This window comes from Nothoprocta perdicaria, unplaced genomic scaffold, assembly GCF_003342845.1.
Source record: "Nothoprocta perdicaria isolate Ctin4 unplaced genomic scaffold, notPer1 scaffold_130, whole genome shotgun sequence".
In the NCBI taxonomy this organism is placed as follows: Eukaryota; Metazoa; Chordata; class Aves; order Tinamiformes; family Tinamidae; genus Nothoprocta; species Nothoprocta perdicaria.
Window position 1 is genome coordinate 1,969,898 of NW_020454428.1, and position 16,627 is coordinate 1,986,524.

At 43.3% G+C, this 16,627-nt stretch overlaps 1 protein-coding gene across 2 annotated transcripts in view; it reads left to right on the top strand.

Annotated features, from left to right (window-relative positions):
* APP (amyloid beta precursor protein) overlaps nucleotides 1–16,627 on the top strand; it is a 147,165-nt gene that overhangs the window by 75,337 nt on the left and 55,201 nt on the right. For both annotated transcript variants that reach the window (XM_026033656.1, XM_026033657.1), the window contains one exon: nucleotides 10,715–10,848. In XM_026033656.1, the coding sequence (XP_025889441.1) occupies nucleotides 10,715–10,848 (134 nt within the window). The remainder of the gene's footprint in view (nucleotides 1–10,714; nucleotides 10,849–16,627) is intronic.

A 16,627-nucleotide genomic window follows, 5' to 3' on the forward strand; every position in this document is an offset into this window, starting at 1 on the left:
CTCCCTGGGCAGCCTGTGCCAGGGCTCTGTCACCCTCACAGTGAGGAAGTTCCTCCTCACATGGAGATRGAACTGCCTGTGTTTCAACTTGTACCCATTGCCCCTYGTCCTRTCACTGGCCACCACTGAGAAGAGTTTGACCCCTTCCTCCCTACATTCTCCCCTCCGGTACTTGGACATACTGATCACATCCCCTCTYGGGCTTTTCTTCTCCAGGCTAAACAGGCCCAGCTCACTCAGTTCTTATAAGACAGATGCTCCAGTCCTTTAATCATGTTTGTCGCTCTATGCAGGGCCCTCTCTAGAAGCTCCCCAAGCAAACTATGTGACAGTTGAACTGTCACACCTCATCAGAGAAGTATGGATAAGATTTGGACATATGACACATACTACATACTTCCTTTTGAGCACGGTTTTTAAGATCCCAGTATATGTTTTTAATGAGATGATGTGCTGTACTCACACTTGATGGCTGTCAACCAAGGTGCCTGTTTGGAAAGTCACAACAGATATATTAGATGTGAACCACAGCAGGGATTTGCTGCAAGCTGCCCACTTTGTCAGAAGAAGTCTCTGGGAAGCCCACAAGGAGCCTCTTGCGTTTAATGCTTCTTGTCTTAGCAAAGCTTCTTGAAGGCTGCCCAAAAGCCCCAACTAAGGAGTTGACCTTGGTCTTACAAGGTAGAACCAGCCACTTTCTGGTGGGGAGCAGCAGCCCAGCTGGACCACTCATCTCTTGCGCACTCCTTGTGTGGCCGTTTGTCACTTTTGCCTTCCAATGAACTGGAAACAAAAATGGACATCTGTGGAGAGGAACATAGGGGTGTCACCAATGAACCCTGTTCCTGCGTGCGTGGTGTGTGCACTGCAAGGAGTGGGCGCCTCCGCCGAGTCCTCTGGTCGCTCCCCGCAGGCTGGTCGGTTGGTTGTTGGCCCTGTGTTATCGGTGGCTCCTTGGGATTCTTGTTTTGTTGGATGAAGATCTGGTGAGGGGTGCAGCCTAACTGGAAGGCTTGCCAGTTAGGCTGCCTGCCTTCTTSCAGCCGGGCTTTCAGCAGCCAACGTGGGCAGCTTGTGCTCATGCTCCTTGGAAGGATAAATAGTSTCCCTTCTGAGACTGGCGGTTCTTTCACAGCATGTGAAATCAGAAGTGAAAAAAGAAATGACTGCTAAATTTAATCAAGCTGTACAGCAAATCCATTAGGAAATTCCAGCGAGTCCAGGAGATTCCCCCTCCCCTCTTTCTTTCTGTACTAGAGTTTAGTTCTTCCKTTGGTTCAGTGAAAATAAAACCAAACCAAGAGCATTACCATTTTTTGTTCTTAGGTTTACTTGGTTTACTGCAGGAATTTTGTTGGTCTGAATTTTTTATGTTTAAAAAAATATCTTAACTACTGGGATAAAAGAAAAAGCCCTTTAAATAAATTTGGTCACTTAGATCAAGCCTCTTCTTCCATTCTTCCACCCCCAATCTTCTGAAAGAGAGGGGAAAAAGTAGTGGAGAAGACTTAACATTTGGGGATTCTTCAGCCATCTCTCTCTCTCTTCCTATCATTTTGCTTGTATTTCTTTTTCCTGTCACTGTAAATTTAACCTTTTTTTCAATCCTTGTGCCTTCCTGCTGCCATTCACATTTATCTGTATTTGCTTTCTTCATTGCTTCTCTCTCCAGCAGTCGTGTTGCTACTGTTYCCTCGTGTCCTATAAAGGACACAGACCATGTGGAAAGCACACGGTGGATGGTGCATCTATATATCTAGAGGTCTGCTTTTTATATAGGCTAACCTATATAACCTATCTGCTCTTTATTTAAGCTAACCTTACCTTGCCCTCTGACTGGTATCAACCCTTCCTTGGTAATCAGTGAGTTCAATCTTAAAATGTTTTTCATTTGTACTTGTAAGTGAGGGAAAAGATTTTAACAGCAGTGCTTTGCATTGTGCAGCTCCATTTCTCTTCAAAGGTAGCACATAGAATAGTCAGTAYCTTTTCAGAGCAAAGTCCTAAAGATGACACTGCCTTCGTTTTTGGTTGTTAGCAATTTCCTTTATGTATTTTATCTGTTTGGAATCTTGGCATCTCTAATTAGCGGGGAGTAAGATGTTTTGGCAGCTGAACTTGGATGCCAACTTCCAGAACATGCTGTAAGCGATAAGGAGGCAAAGAGCTGCAGTGCATTTGCGTAAGCAGAATGGTAAAATAGACGTGGTTTTTAGTTRGGAAGGACATTTTCATCCTCCATCTTATTTATCAGATGATTGCTCACTTTATCTGTAATGCTCCAGAGGCTGTTTGAGCTGGAGGTCGGGAGGGAGGCTTTAATATAGAAGGCAGGCAGATGTATAGAACACATTCATCTGATAYAGGTGATATTGCCCTTCTCTGTTCTTCAGGTTTATGGGGTAGTTGGCAGGGCTGGCTCCATAAAAGCTGTAGAGCTTGAAAGTTGCTTTATCACAGAGATGCATTTTTGACAACGCACTTAGTGTTGGGGAATATTCATCACAGTGAACCAGCTGCAGCCCTAATTTTTCACAGCACTAGAGGAGATACAATTCAAAGTACAGAAGTCTGGCAGTAACATTTAGAATCGTAACAAGCCACCTTTACAAGCCCAGTACTGCAAGGAAGCATTTCACTAAGTACAAGGCTTTCATCAGAATGAATGGAGCAGAGGGGGAAGGAAAGTTTTACAAATRCACTAAGCCAATCCCAGCAGAATACCTCGTGACTTTATTGTAAAGGTTCATTTCATATCATTATAGGTTCATTTCTTATCACTGCTTTCTAAATGAGCAGTAAAGGGGAAATTGCCTCTGAAGACTTCACTTAGATGTGTCCTTTCCCCATCATCTCCAGCCTGGGTTGCCTGCATCTACTCGACTGAATGTTCTCGGGTGTGGAAATTAGACTAAATCACACATCTTGATGATGCTGAGGCCAGGTTAAGCAACATAGAGGGAATCTTCAGAAAAAAAGTCTTTTTGCAGTTGTTCATTGTGAGTACTTGAGGTTTATCATTCAGTACCATCAACCGTAAATGGATGAGTTTTAGTATCCAAACTGTTAATTTTGACCAGCAGGTTTAGTGTAATTTACCTTCATCTCTATAAATTTGTAATCATCTTTCACCCTTGAACTGAGTGTAAAACCAGCATTGGAATGTATCGTGGGTGGAGGAGGGAGGTAAAGTTTAACATTCAAACATTTCCATCTGTAAGAGTTTGACTATTGATAGCTTGAAGCACTAGGAATTTTATTTGTCATATATAGTGACTAGTCACAGATGTATGTGAGGGGAGAAGCAGGGAATAGACCTGACGACAAGCTGCAACGAGATGATCATTTTGAACACAAGGGAAGAAAGGAACTGAACAACTTTGAGTGATCTGAGCAACTGGACTGAGGTAAATGTTGGGTGGCTCTTAGCAGGGTGAAGTTGCCTTCGTGAGGGCAGGAGAAGRAGGTAGGTGTGATCCTGAAGATGCAGCGAAAGCGGGAGGGAGAGTTTTAGCTGTGCTGGAGTCCTTTCACAAACCAGGTATTAAACATGAACAACTGAGTTAAAGTTGGTTAGGATGACATCATCAACTTGAGCTCAGGCAAAAGGTGAGGAATGGTATGAGTAATGGTAGTCTTTTTTTTTTTCTCCATGTTGTTTCTTTGAGGGATTTTGGTAAACCATCTTCCAGGCTGCCTCTCTTTTTAATGCATTATCAAATATTCAAGTTGTAACATATCAAAGGAATATAGTRTCAGTCCTTGCAAAGTAAAGTTTAAGAGGGACTATCACTTGCAAACATGATATGATATTTTGTTTCTATCTCAATACATTAGTTATTTTCTGCCAAGATTGGTATCTTAACCTGTGGCTACTCTTTGAATACTAATGAAAACTATGAATTATTACAGAATCTATCTACACACTTCGCTGACAAGGTAGTTTAGGCTTACTAAACTGCTGATGATAGATAATAAAAGCAATAAGAAAGCCCAACTATTAAGAAAGGGAAGATGGTCCCTCTGGAGCATGGGTTCAGATCAGTTTCTCATTCATTTGTTGACTCTGTTCGTGTCACCTATGCCTGGAGTCTTTCTCAGTTAAATTGGTAGGTGTTTTTAAGCAGCCAGTTTTCTCATCTGCCATGGGAACATTCATCTCATGTGACAAAACTTTGGAAACTACTRTATCAGAATTCCTTATTTTTTTATGAAGGAAATATCATTTGCAAAGGCTTTTGGGGTGTCACAGTATCAGGAGAAAGCAAATAAATAAAATTAATCTGAATGAGTATGATCAGGTACGTAGGTGAAATACGTAGGTGAAATGGATGGGCCTTAATATCAATGAAAATCTTAATTAGAGTTCCTATTATAGAACATGCTCGCTGAAAATTAAAAAGCGGACAGCTGGAGTCGAACCATCTGAGGGTAGGAATCCCAGGCTCTGAATGCAATCAGCACAATTTACTGCTCTGCAATTAGTTCCCGAGCAGGGAAATGTGCTGATCAGTCACAAGTCGAAAGACCTGCCTGGCAGGGCTCCGTGTTCCCGGAACGTCAGCCCTGGTGCCGTTGGGAGACCGGCGAAGGGGGCACCTCGGAAGGTTTCCGTGTGTCCCCGGCGGCTCCCACCCCAAACCTTCAGGGCTCTCTTCCCGTCCCCGGTTGAGGTTCCCCCGTGCAGCCTGTCTGTAAGGCAGGTCGCCGAGGTASCTGGTAGTGTTGCAGCTGCGGTTGCAGTAACCTCTGGAGCTGAAGAAACCTCTGCAAGGTCCAGAAGTGAGAATTAAAATGGGTCAACACCTGCTGGAATATGAAGGAAGTGGGAAGAGTAGTAACAGGAAAGAGTTTCTGCTAGAAAGAGGTAGGTGGCAAGTACCAGTGTTGAAAGTTCTGCCTCCTTGACAGTCTTAAAAAAAAAAGTGRCAAGGGTTACAGCAAGGGTTACGGCAGTGCTCAGAGCCCATCGCTGCTGCCTACTTTCTGCCAAACCTCAAGGCAACACAAAACAAAAACAACCACAAGCACGGCAGGAAAATACTAAAGTTGGGACATTTCTGGTGTTGATCTTCACAAGTTCTCACTTGGTTTGCTGACCTTGGAAGGATTTTTCTCCTTCCTTCCACCCCCTTTTTTTTTTCATTTAGTTTTAGACAGCATTAAGAAAGTGATCTTGATGAAAGAGTGTATGAAGATAAGGTAATTAAAATTGGGAAAGAGCAGAAAAGAAATGAGAATAGCTCCCTGTATTGATAATTTTATAGATTATAGATTGTATACGAATGCACTTTACTTACAATTTAGGATTTTGTTGTTGTCTGCCCCAATATTCATTTCTATACTAAAAAAAAGTGCTAGTTTAGCAAATGCTTCTCTCTGAGCAATTGAGTTGTATTAATTAAACTTCACTACTTACAGTGTAGTAACTCATCCTGTCACATCATTTTCACTACATATAAAATAATAGTCATTTACCATAATCTGTCGCTCAGCTCACTGCTCTACAGATTCTGTTCCTTGCTTTTGCTGCCCTTCAGTAAGGGCAGTAGTTCAGACACAAATGAGGTTACGTTTCACAAGGTGTAGTAGTACTACTGCAGTAGCAATAATAGATTGCCCAAAACATTCCATAAACACCAGCAGTTGTTGGAAGTACTGTAATTAGCTCTGGTTTTAAGCAACAACTGCAAGGGTTGGTTTTGGTCCTTCGTTAACATTGCAGCTGAGCACGTGGCGTTTCAGGAGCAGCCACCAGTGCTGAGGGGGTTGGCGGTGTTCGTGTTTCAAGCGACTTCCCATCTTAGAACAGCAAGTTCCCCTATACGTAAGTGTAGTAAAGGAAAAGGTTTATTCTTTAACTGGAACTACTGATAAGGAGTGTATATTTTGATCATAAAAAAAGAAGAAAGTTTATGGTTCCTGTTGCTGTTATGGAATAGGATCCTTCAGGTTATTGTTGCATTTTTATTTTTTCATGGTCTTTCTTCCAATAATTGAGAATCACTATTGAATAGCAAATTATGTAAAGCTTAATTTGGCTGTACCGTTGAACCTACATCACCAGGAAGGCTCAGGGGGCTTAGTTCCGTTAAAACAAAAATCTTCTTGGGAGTTGGCAAATAAAGAGTGCATGTATGGAGAAACTCTAGTAATAATAATAATAATCTAGTAYTGTATTTCTTCCCCAGCTGCCAACACACACTCTTTGATGGGCCCTCATGCAGCAGCAGAATGAGTTACCTTGTGAACAAGCAGTGCACGGAGAATGCAGCCTCCTTTTGAAAGAAGCCAAAGATCAGAAAGAGCAGGCTGCAGATTTTTAAGAAATTCTGGCGTGTAGCTGATGTCAGACCAAATGCTCCCAATTTGTTATGAGAAAACGTACAAAACRTGCGAACAAAAATCCTAAATGTATTGGAAAGGAAAGAGTATATTGTGTTTCATGGTCTGTCTTCTGCTCAAGACCTAGGTGCCGTCATTAAATTCCTACAGCTTTTATGCTGTATGTGGATGGGAGGCCTAGTTCTATTGTAGCTTATGTCTTTTTGTCTAACAGTAATGTCATTGTTATATATATTTTTTTAATATTGAGTGAAGAATTTTTCACAGCATCATATAAGGACTTAATAAGTGCAGGGAGCAAARTCTTGCAGAGATACTTGTTTTTAAGCAGGCTTTTTTATGTCAGGGAAGTACTTCTGCTTGCCTTGTAATCACATTGAAACATGGAAAGAGCTACTTCTGAATCTCAGCTCTGATAGAAAATAAAAGCCTACRTGATTATTTTAAAACTTCCTAACTGTTCCTTATCAACTTGTCTCTTGTTTTGAAGAGCTTGACCAAAATCTGTTYTCAGATTAAGTTACGTTTAGCGATAACACGTTGGTTAATATTTGCAGCCTCTGACTGCACATGTGCCAGACCCAAACAAGTACCCTAGAAGACATGCTTAGGCCCTCTGTCTTATCACTTGCTTTGCACAAATTAGGCCCACTGGGTTTATCTCATACTAGTGCTAGCAGTGAGCACAGAGAGATGAAACGTGTGTTTTATCTCATGCCTGTCCTCTTGCTGTCAAGACCTTTGCAAAGTGCTCTCCCAGGCAGGTTGCACATAGGAAAATACATACTGGAAAAGGATCCAATAGGGCACAGAATGCACAAGTTCCTCTGGTACTTGCTGCTTCTAGGCCATAGCATCGATTTGCACTGGAGTAGGGTTTTACAGGACACACGTAAGCAAATCGGCGTCGGGTGAGTTGTTCAAATGTAATTGCACATACTACTGGAAACCTTATTTCTGGTCTGAATTTCCAGTCTTACTCATGCCTAGCTTTGATTTCCAACCTTGAGACCTCAGTTACTTCATTCTGATGAAGTTAACTGTCAGGAACCCATTTTCATTGGGCTCCTTCTGAGTCAGATTAGTCCTTTGCCTTCCCAAGGATGAGTGCGAGAGGGCGAGTGCTTGCTTTAGCTGCCATTGGAATTTCCTCCGTTATGTATGTCCTTTCCCGCGTTTCTGAGGGAAGCCTGGCCCTCGTAGGCCTTTGGACCTGTTGCGTTTGACACCTCCTGCTTTTTGCTTGGTTTGGCTGTGTTCCCTTGGGTTCCACTAAAAAGCTTCATCGTTCTTGTTTCCTGGTGTCAAATGCAATTTCAAGCTRCTTTGCTTGACTGCAACCCCCACTCTTGTTGACACATGGAGGAGCTCCCTTGATGAGCTGAAATTGTGTGTTAGGTTGCTGAAGCCTCCAGATGTGCAGTCCTTGAACTAGTAACTCGCTTTTGGATGGGACTGAATTCTTGGACATCCTGAAATGGGGCACTGAGAGTCAGAGCACCAGGCTCAGTAAAATTGGATTTTCCACTTCTTACTACCCAGTATTCCCAGCTCTTTGGGAACACTCTGGTAGGTGTCCCAGTGGGAAGCAGAAAACCTTAAAGGCCAGGCACTTGAGACAGCGTCTTTTGAAATCAAACCTTGAATATACAGGTGGCTTAATAGATCTCATTGCAAATTCCTGTGACCTTTCTTCATATTCAATAAATTAAAGGTTAAATTTGCATAATTTCTTGGACGGTTATTTAGTCGCTTCTCTCCACTCACCTTTGYACAGACTTGAGAAGTTCAGTGGAAAAAAGAAAAAAAAAAAAAGATGGAAAAATACAGAGAATATGTATTCAGCCTTTTCATACAAATCCTGAGAGTCTCTTAGGAAGCTGAGAAGAGAAAGGGTCATTTTCTTTGCACAGAGCTTCTTTCCACTGTGGGAATCTCTGTTGCATTGTGTTTTGAAAGCTAAATTTCATGTGAGTTTGGAGAATAAAAGTGGTCATGAAGGAGAAATCCAGGAAGGAGAGTTTTAAAACATTGTAACTGAGTGTTTACATGGGTCTCGAGTCCCCAAGTGTCAGATCTGCATGCTGGTAGCATCTCCTTAAGTTGTGCCCTGCTCGTATATACTCTTCCCTGAGAATGTTCCCATGTTCTCTTAACCTCTGTGAGGAAGCAAGACCCTAAAATAGATGGCCGTTCTTTCTGATGCTCCTAATTTTTTTCCTGCTTTTTAATATATATTTTTTAAATTGAGTTAAAATGTCCGTACTTAAGTACAGTTTCAGGAAAGATCTAGAAATAAATGAATTTCATGCTTTAGGTATTACAAAATAATACTTAAAAATACTTCCAGGCATCTTGGAAATGGTCTTTTCACCCAGCCCGAGCTTTAGGTGATTTTGGAATCCACCTATATTGGTCTTTCTCACATACACTGATCTTTGTGACACAAAGCGCTACACCCCCCACAGAAACCCCTTCTGCCAGTCTCCAGCGYGTGCCCCGGCGTTAAGGGCCGGTGATGGCCCTGCAGGTCTTTGCTGCCCAGAAGCTCCTGCGTCGCAGCCGGGCGGCCACCCGGGGCAGGGCTTGGTGCCCAGAGCCCCGCGGCCCCCGCTCCTGCCCGGGCTCGCCCTGCGCCTGCAGCCCGCTGGAGGCCATGAGGGTAACCCATGAAATTGGTAAGAGCGACATTCCCGTTTTGTTGGGTTTTGGGGCTTTTTGGGAAGCTTCTGTGTTTTCCTTTCTGTTTATCACAAGAGTTTAGTAATAAAAATGTTTGCAAAATGTAAATGTTGTGGTTAAATATTCATGGAACAAAAGTAGAAATGGCGGAAGAGTGATACTTTCCCTGCCTGTGATTTCCCACTGGATTTTTGTGGTTGCTTGTAGAGTTTTTTATTTGGTTTTGCTGAGACAGGGAAGGCTTTTCCTTTGTTCCAGTGAGTAACTTGCAAAATATKTTGGTTGATTTACTTCAGCAGCAGCTGAAAACATATTTGTCTCAAATGCACCCAAGGCCAAAGGCTTTCTGCTCTCCTTTCTGTTTGTTTTGCTTTTGGGGCTGCACCTGTAATGTAAAATCTAAGGAAGAGTTTGGGATTTGGGAAAAAAATAACAGTTTATCTTAGGATCTGAAAATGCATTTCCTTGGAACTGACATATGGAAAGCATTTTGGAACTAACATGTGGAAAACTTGGGTTTTTTTGTTTGTTATATGTTTGCAATTCAGCTGGGTTTTGAGAGAGTAGTAGCAGACATTGACTGTTGTTTCTCCGACTGAATTGCAGAATGCACTTTGCATTTGCTGTAATTTGAGGAATATTGGAGGGGTTTATTGTGTTGTTTTATTTTCCTACCTGTATTAGTCTCTTTACTAAAATGTATTGCTTCTGTACCCAAAGGTAAATAAAGTGGGTGTAGTCAAATTCATTTAAGAAAATGTTGTGCAACTATATGTGCAGCCTTCATTTGTTTCTTAGGCTGTTTAAACTGACTTTGCAATTGCTGAACAAAATGTGACCAGTGAAATGAGCCTATGCAATGAAATATTTAGGAATAATGTTGCTGAAATGAAATAGTTGATCACCATTAGAGGACTTTTTAAATGGCTGCTGTGTCCCCAGCACAGAAATGCTAGGCTCGTAATAATCTAGAAGCTGCTGGGTGCTACTGCATAATTAAAGAATCGTTGCCTACTCTGCTTAAATTACTGGAAATGTAAATCTTCCTGGTCCTGGTGGAGTAGGTGTAGCCTGACCATCTGACAGGAATTTGCAGTGATCTGTGCAGCCTTGCTGATTATTTGCAGCATCGMTGAGGGCTTTTCATAGTCCAAGTGGTTACGAATAAAATGTCTGTGAGAACAGAATGCATTCGGAGAAGAACCTGAGGTATTTTATTAGAGCACTGAGGGGCCCATAGGTGCTTAAAAATGTGTTTGTGTTGGCACTTGTGTGTGCTACAGTTTACATTTTAAAAATAAACTAATATATAAAGCTCATAATTTTGCAGAGGGCTTTCTGCTGGCTTATGTACTTCACTCATCGCTGTTTTTCTTTCTTTCAGTTCTTTCTTTGCCAGTAGTTCCTAATCTGCTTGAATGATACTGCTTTCTTAATTCTAACACTTCTCCATTATAAAGCAGAAGAAATCTTTATATGTATTTACTGCATAGAATTTACCTCACTAAAAAAATACATTTTTGAAGCTTTATATCCTTCTTTGCGGTTAAATGAATTYGCCTTATTCTGACAGGATGATGAGGATGCTACTTCCTCATTTTCTCTCTTCTTCCTCTTTGGTCTCTGCTGAACTGATCAACCTGCTTTTCTTCCCTTTGCCCTCCCTCGCCCTGCCGTGTGGCCGCAGTCCCCACCACGGCCGCCAGCACTCCCGACGCCGTGGACAAGTACCTGGAGACGCCGGGCGACGAGAACGAGCACGCCCACTTCCAGAAGGCCAAGGAGCGCCTGGAGGCTAAGCATCGGGAGAGGATGTCTCAGGTAAAGCCAAGGGGGCTGGCTTCAATTCCGCATCTGCTGGCGGGGAGCTTTGTCTCTGGCACCGTAAGACGCGGTGAATCCCTCGTGCTCTTATTCCCCAAGGCTTCCCCCACTGCCCCGCCTGTCTGCAGTGCTACCTACACGTAGATCGTTTGCTGCCTTTCTGACTGCATGTCTGTAGATGTAGCTGTCTGACACACATGCTGCACTGCATCGCATCRGTGGGGATAGGCTGCTGCAGCTCTCTTGTGCTGGTAGAAAGGGGAAGAAATGAGAGATTGATCTCGGCTTTGCAGAAGAATGTTGGGTTTGTGGGATTATCCTTTTTTTAAAAAAAAAACAGGCCTCTGTAAAAATACTCTGTAGTTCATCTTGTCTTTGTACCAGGGAAATTCCCTATGGGTAGCTTCATTTAGGCGGCATGTATGTGAAATGCATCTAAAGACAAAGAAAAAAGGGGAAAAATAGTGCTTTTGAACTGAACAATCCAGATTTCTTTTTACTTTAACCCAGTAGGCTCCTGTAGACTGAAGCTGTTACTGCATGTTTAATCCTGTTAAGCACTGTTGAGTTATCGCTCTTTCAGAAACAGGGTTTATAATAGAAAAGCCAACAAAAATCGTGACAGTTCTGCTCTAATAATAGCAAGGGAAAAATATAAGAGGTCTGAAGGAAAGCGTGTGGCGCATATTTTAGAATAAAACAGCAAGAGAAAAATAATGTACCATAATTCAGAAGCCCTGACTTTACTCTTAAGGTATTTTACTGTAATTTCCCACTGCAGTTTTCTTCCCCAATTGGATTTTCAGTTTTTGTGTATTACAGGTGCGTGAGCAAGGCTTTCCGTGCCAAAATGACGAAGCAGGACCGAAATGAAGCTTTTAGGAAAAGCCCCCCTCTGTGTTAGTGCTCTTGGCCTTGTGCTTTCCCATGGATGGGCCAGGGCGCCCTACAGGCAGCCAGGAGCTGCTGCTGCTGCAGGGGGTTCAGAAGGACGGAGGCTGAAGGAGGCCTAGGGAAAATCAGCCTTCCAGCTGCTGTTTGCTGCCTGTTGCAAACTGCTGCCTCTGCATGCTGTGCTCTTGGGCTGCGTGTCTGGCAGCTTCCTTAAAAACTGCCTTTTGTTCTTCCTTTTAAAGCAGATACATTCATTGGATGGTTTTAACWGAAAGTGTAATTTTAATATATACTGAAAGAATTCTAGATAGATTACACATTTGGTAAGCTTTTACAAAGTCCGTCCTTAAATAAAAAATAAAATAAAGTAGAAAAAATGTAAACTGCTGAGAGTCCCTGACTAAGCCCTCTAGCCTCAAAGAAAATATTTTATTCAATTCCTTTTCTTCAGATTGTAGCTCAAAGTCGTCACCTTTCAGAGCTGAGAAATAGGGCTTGTAAAATTGCAGGAATGCCCATTTTTCTTATATTAAGAGAACAGAGGGAGTGATGAGTGTCTCTGAGGAAAGGATCAAGTAATTCGTGAATCTGGATAAGTGATAATCGGAAATAATTGTGCTTACTAAATACAGACAATGCTTCCTCTTTCTTTTAATGAAGCGGTTTAAAAGCGTGCTTGATTGGATGCACCCTTTGCTTTGTCAGTTAACAAATAAAAATATCTCTTAAGCATTTCATATCAAGTAAAACATAATCATCTGAGTATGAAGCTTTTTTAACCATTTAAAAAGAGTTTTAACATTGAAATGAAGCGTTTTAATCAAAATGCCATCCTGGCAAACGCAGGCCCCGGGCCTGTTGCCTCATTGCGCTTCCCCTCGCCCCCCAGGGAGCCCCCCGGCCCTGTCCCCCTTGCCCACGCGGAGGGTCTGCGCTGCTTTCTCCATGGCCAGGCCGGCTGGGAGCCCTGCACCCCGGGAGCTGCTCCCTGTGCCCAGCTCCAGTGGCGCCGTTTGGATCCCTCCTCCTCCACCTGAGCTCCCTGCCCTGGTCTCTGTGCAGCACCCAGAGCAACGAGCAGCGCCGTTTCCAAGGATTCCGGCCATCACTGTCCAGTGAATTCCCTGAGGGCACCATTTTAAACTTCTCCCAAGAATTATTAACAAAGCATCAAAGAACAGCAGCAAAACTACATTCCCATGTGAATTGGGTAGCTGTTCTCTGTGCCTGTGCAACCTTTACGTTTCTGCTCTTGCCTGCTGTATTTAACAGGGAGAGGTTATGGTAATGGATCTCAGGCTGCCCTCGTTCTGGGTTCCTGTTATGGTACAATTCTGCTTTTCCTCTTCCCAGGTTACTTGTATAAAATTCCCTCTTTTAAATAGTCACTGTTAAACAGCCTGACGTTGAACCTCACTCGAGGGAGCTCTGTATTTACATATTTCCTCTCTCAGACCTCTCAAGGCTTCCTGGTCTCTAAAAATTTTCCTTCTTATGGCTGTTTATGGTGTTTTAGGAGTCAGTTTGTACAGCAGTTATGGTTAGAATTTAATTGTACCCTGTCTCCTAGAATAGTTGCCCTTCTTGGAAGCTTTCTTCCAAGATGCACACCTAAAAATACTGCAGTCCTCAAACAGGTGGAACTTAGCAGGGTGATGGCTAGTGTTGTCTTCAAGATACTTGGTTTATTTCTGAGATGAGAGTGGCATTTTTCAAAGGAGAGCAGAAAGCAGGTCTAAACCAGTGTGTTTGTTAATCACCAAACTGTGTCCATTAAAATGCATGTTGTATCCTGGGGAGAGAAGTATTAGGCCTAGAAGCTACTCAGAGATCACTTCCCTATATTAAGGTCTTCAGTTAGACGAGGGCTGCTTACCCTTCAGGTTCTCTCACAGCTGTAAAGCACTGCAGGAAGAAGTCTCCCCTACTAAATAACTCAGAGGGAAGAAAAGGTTCTTTCTTAAAACCTGCTTCTCCTTTGTCATATCCAGCATCTGTAGTTGAATGCGAGGGTGACCCTCATTAGTCCATCATTGGCAGGGTGGCAGAGGGACCTCACAGGTCCTCATGAGGTGAGGCCAGGCCAGTCGGCCCGTGGCCATCAGGGGCACTGCACGGGCACCAGCCTTGGTTAAGCCCAGCTTCCCCGAAGGGTCTTCAGCAGATTTTCGGCTCCAGTAGCACCATGTTCCTCAGATCCCACCATCTCTGGTTGGGGTGTCTGATGGCTCTTTCTACCCCTAAAACTSTCTGTCGACTTAGTAGCAACTCCTTCTTCTGATGCGCCTCTTTCTCTGACAGTAAATTTCTCTTTGGAGGTAGTTAATGATGTTATTACCAGGAAAAGGATCTAGACTTACGTGTGGTACAAAAGCCCTCCACAAGCAGGTATCTTAATATCATGACTTTGACGTTGTAACRAGGCAGTTCTTCCATCAAGCACCACTGCTGCTATGATTGATGTGACCCGTATGCCTGGCATAAATTCTTCCCTTTGCAGTTAGGTGTCCGTGCAGCAGTGTATAAAATGGGAGTATATTCCACTGGTTTCGGTATTATGTTTCTGTACTTAGCATTTGTCTTCAGCACCAGTGGCCCTTTCCTTCCTTCCTTGCTCCTCCTCTTCCCTCTCGATGGCTCTTCCCTCTCAACACCATCCCAAAAGGAGACTGTTGGGCAGTAAGTTCAGAGCTCTGAGAAAGTGAGACTTGGAAATGGCTCCTGCTTTAAATCTCAGCCAGAAGGTGCTATTTTCCAGCACAAAGCAACCAAGCCTTGCAGTGCCCTCAGTCTGCGTGGCCTTGTTGGGTTTGTGCCTTCAATGGAGGAGAGTAACTTTATTAGTGCAAACGGGACAAGCTCGGCCTCTTTCTACATGAGAGCAAATTTGCAGAATAGTTTTTTGTTTTCTCAGCTGACCTTTGGTTTCCCACAAAATGAATGCTGAGGCATATTTGTTACCTATACATAATATCTCTAGAGCTATGATCTTCTGAAAGAATAGTAGAATTTTTTTTTTTATGTTGAATATGTGATAAGCAGCCATAAAGTTATGTGTTTCACAACACATTCACTGTTGTTGCACCAGAGCTGACCTACAAGTGTCAGAATTCACGTTTTCACAACTAACTGTGTAGCCTGTTAGTTCAGCAGCCCCAAAGTTTCCCATGCCCAGAAAGGCTTTAAGAAATAATAACAGGTAGAGAAACCTGATGTAGCCGAGTGTGTCCTTATCACGTTGCCTACAATATTTATTTTCATCATGTGGGCAATCAGAGCCTCTTTGCCTTTAATTTTTTCAAGGTTAGTGAGGCAGATAAAGATGCCAAAGAAATGTAGTTTTGAAAGTMCACCAGCCACCCATTCACGGAGCAGAAGAGAGTGCTAAGGAGGTGTCAGAGATGCGAACTGAACACACAGGAGAGAAAAGACGACCAGAGCTCCTAATCTAGGCCAGTGCTCAAGCTTTAGCATACACTGTTGTAGTTTATGACTTGAATTAATGCCGTAGGTTCTGGGTCTTCTGTAACATTCACATCTTGGCCCAAGTGATGTCTTAGTTCTCTAGAAAGGTGTCACCTTTGTATGTATATATATATGTATGAGAGTTAGATTTTTGAGCCACCGTACTCGCTCACTTAGGGCCTAAGTACACAATTTAAGAGGTGAGTATTTAATGTGTCCTTAATACAGTGCAGCGCTCTGAGCATTAACAAGTTTTCTCCAGAATACGTCACGGTGCTCTAAATTGCATCGCCRTTTTGTGTCCACCAGGACTGCTTTGTCAGAGCAGCAATAAAGTCTCTTGTGCAGAAGGTCCTATGAGGAACATAACTGGTGACCTGTCAGTGTGGTGCACTCTGCATCGTGGGTGCCAGCTGCTCTGAGCCCAGCTTGGGTGGCTCGTGCTCACCAGATTCCTTGCACCAGATTCCAGTTCTCACCAGTGTGTGCACCAGGGAGCCCCATGAGCAGCGTGAGGCAGYCGGGCAGCTTTGGGCAGGAGCTGGGAGGTGGAGGCTCAAGGGCAGCCAGGAGAAGCCGCAGCGCGAGGCTGTCCTTGCTCATTCATCCTGCTAGAATTTCAGCCATGTGTGTCGGCTACTGGGCTTCCCTGACATCTCCTTGGAAAAACAGTCTGTCTGAGAATTCCTGTTTTAAGTGTGGGGTTTGGTGAGATATGAAGGAAAGGTAGGGAGGARAAGGAAAGGAAGAAATTCATCTGGAATTCTTCTGGCTCTTGCATTGTGTTCATCTTGCAAACAAACAAGTCACTTTTCTGTATGCACTGCATGCTTCCCGAGAAAGAGATTGCTTTGGCACAAGAAGTCCTTTGAGGAAATTGTTGTCTGGAAATGAGATGAGGCAAGTCCCCAAGTGAGACCCTGAGGAGGTTTTGGATGTCCTGCACAGAGTGCCTGTGTGCCATGGCAGGTTAGCAGCAGCCTTTGCTGCTGACTTCCTTACTGAAATACTTTCCTGCCCTCCTTACGGAGGAGGTGGCCTTTTAGGTTGCTGGGAGGAATGAGTTTTCTGCATCGTTTTTCTGCCAGTGCGGTACTTGAATTATAAGTATGTTCGGTACTTGAAATGTTTGGCACCAATTCCTGAACAGACCAGCACAAATTGCATATAATTCTCGATCTGTCCTGCTCAAAGGTCAGTGATGCAGTCCACATAAATCTGGAAATCTTTGTGATAGCACAAAAAAAAAAAAAAAAAAGAAAAAAAACCTTTTAGAATGAGCTGAAGTTTGCTGCTTTTGACCAAGGGCACAAAACAGATAAGATGGAAGCATTTTTCGTGCCCAAGAATGATAAGGGTCTGCGCGTTCACCCAGRGAGGCTTCCTCCTCGTGGTAGCAGCCGCGTGTTGCCCAGGC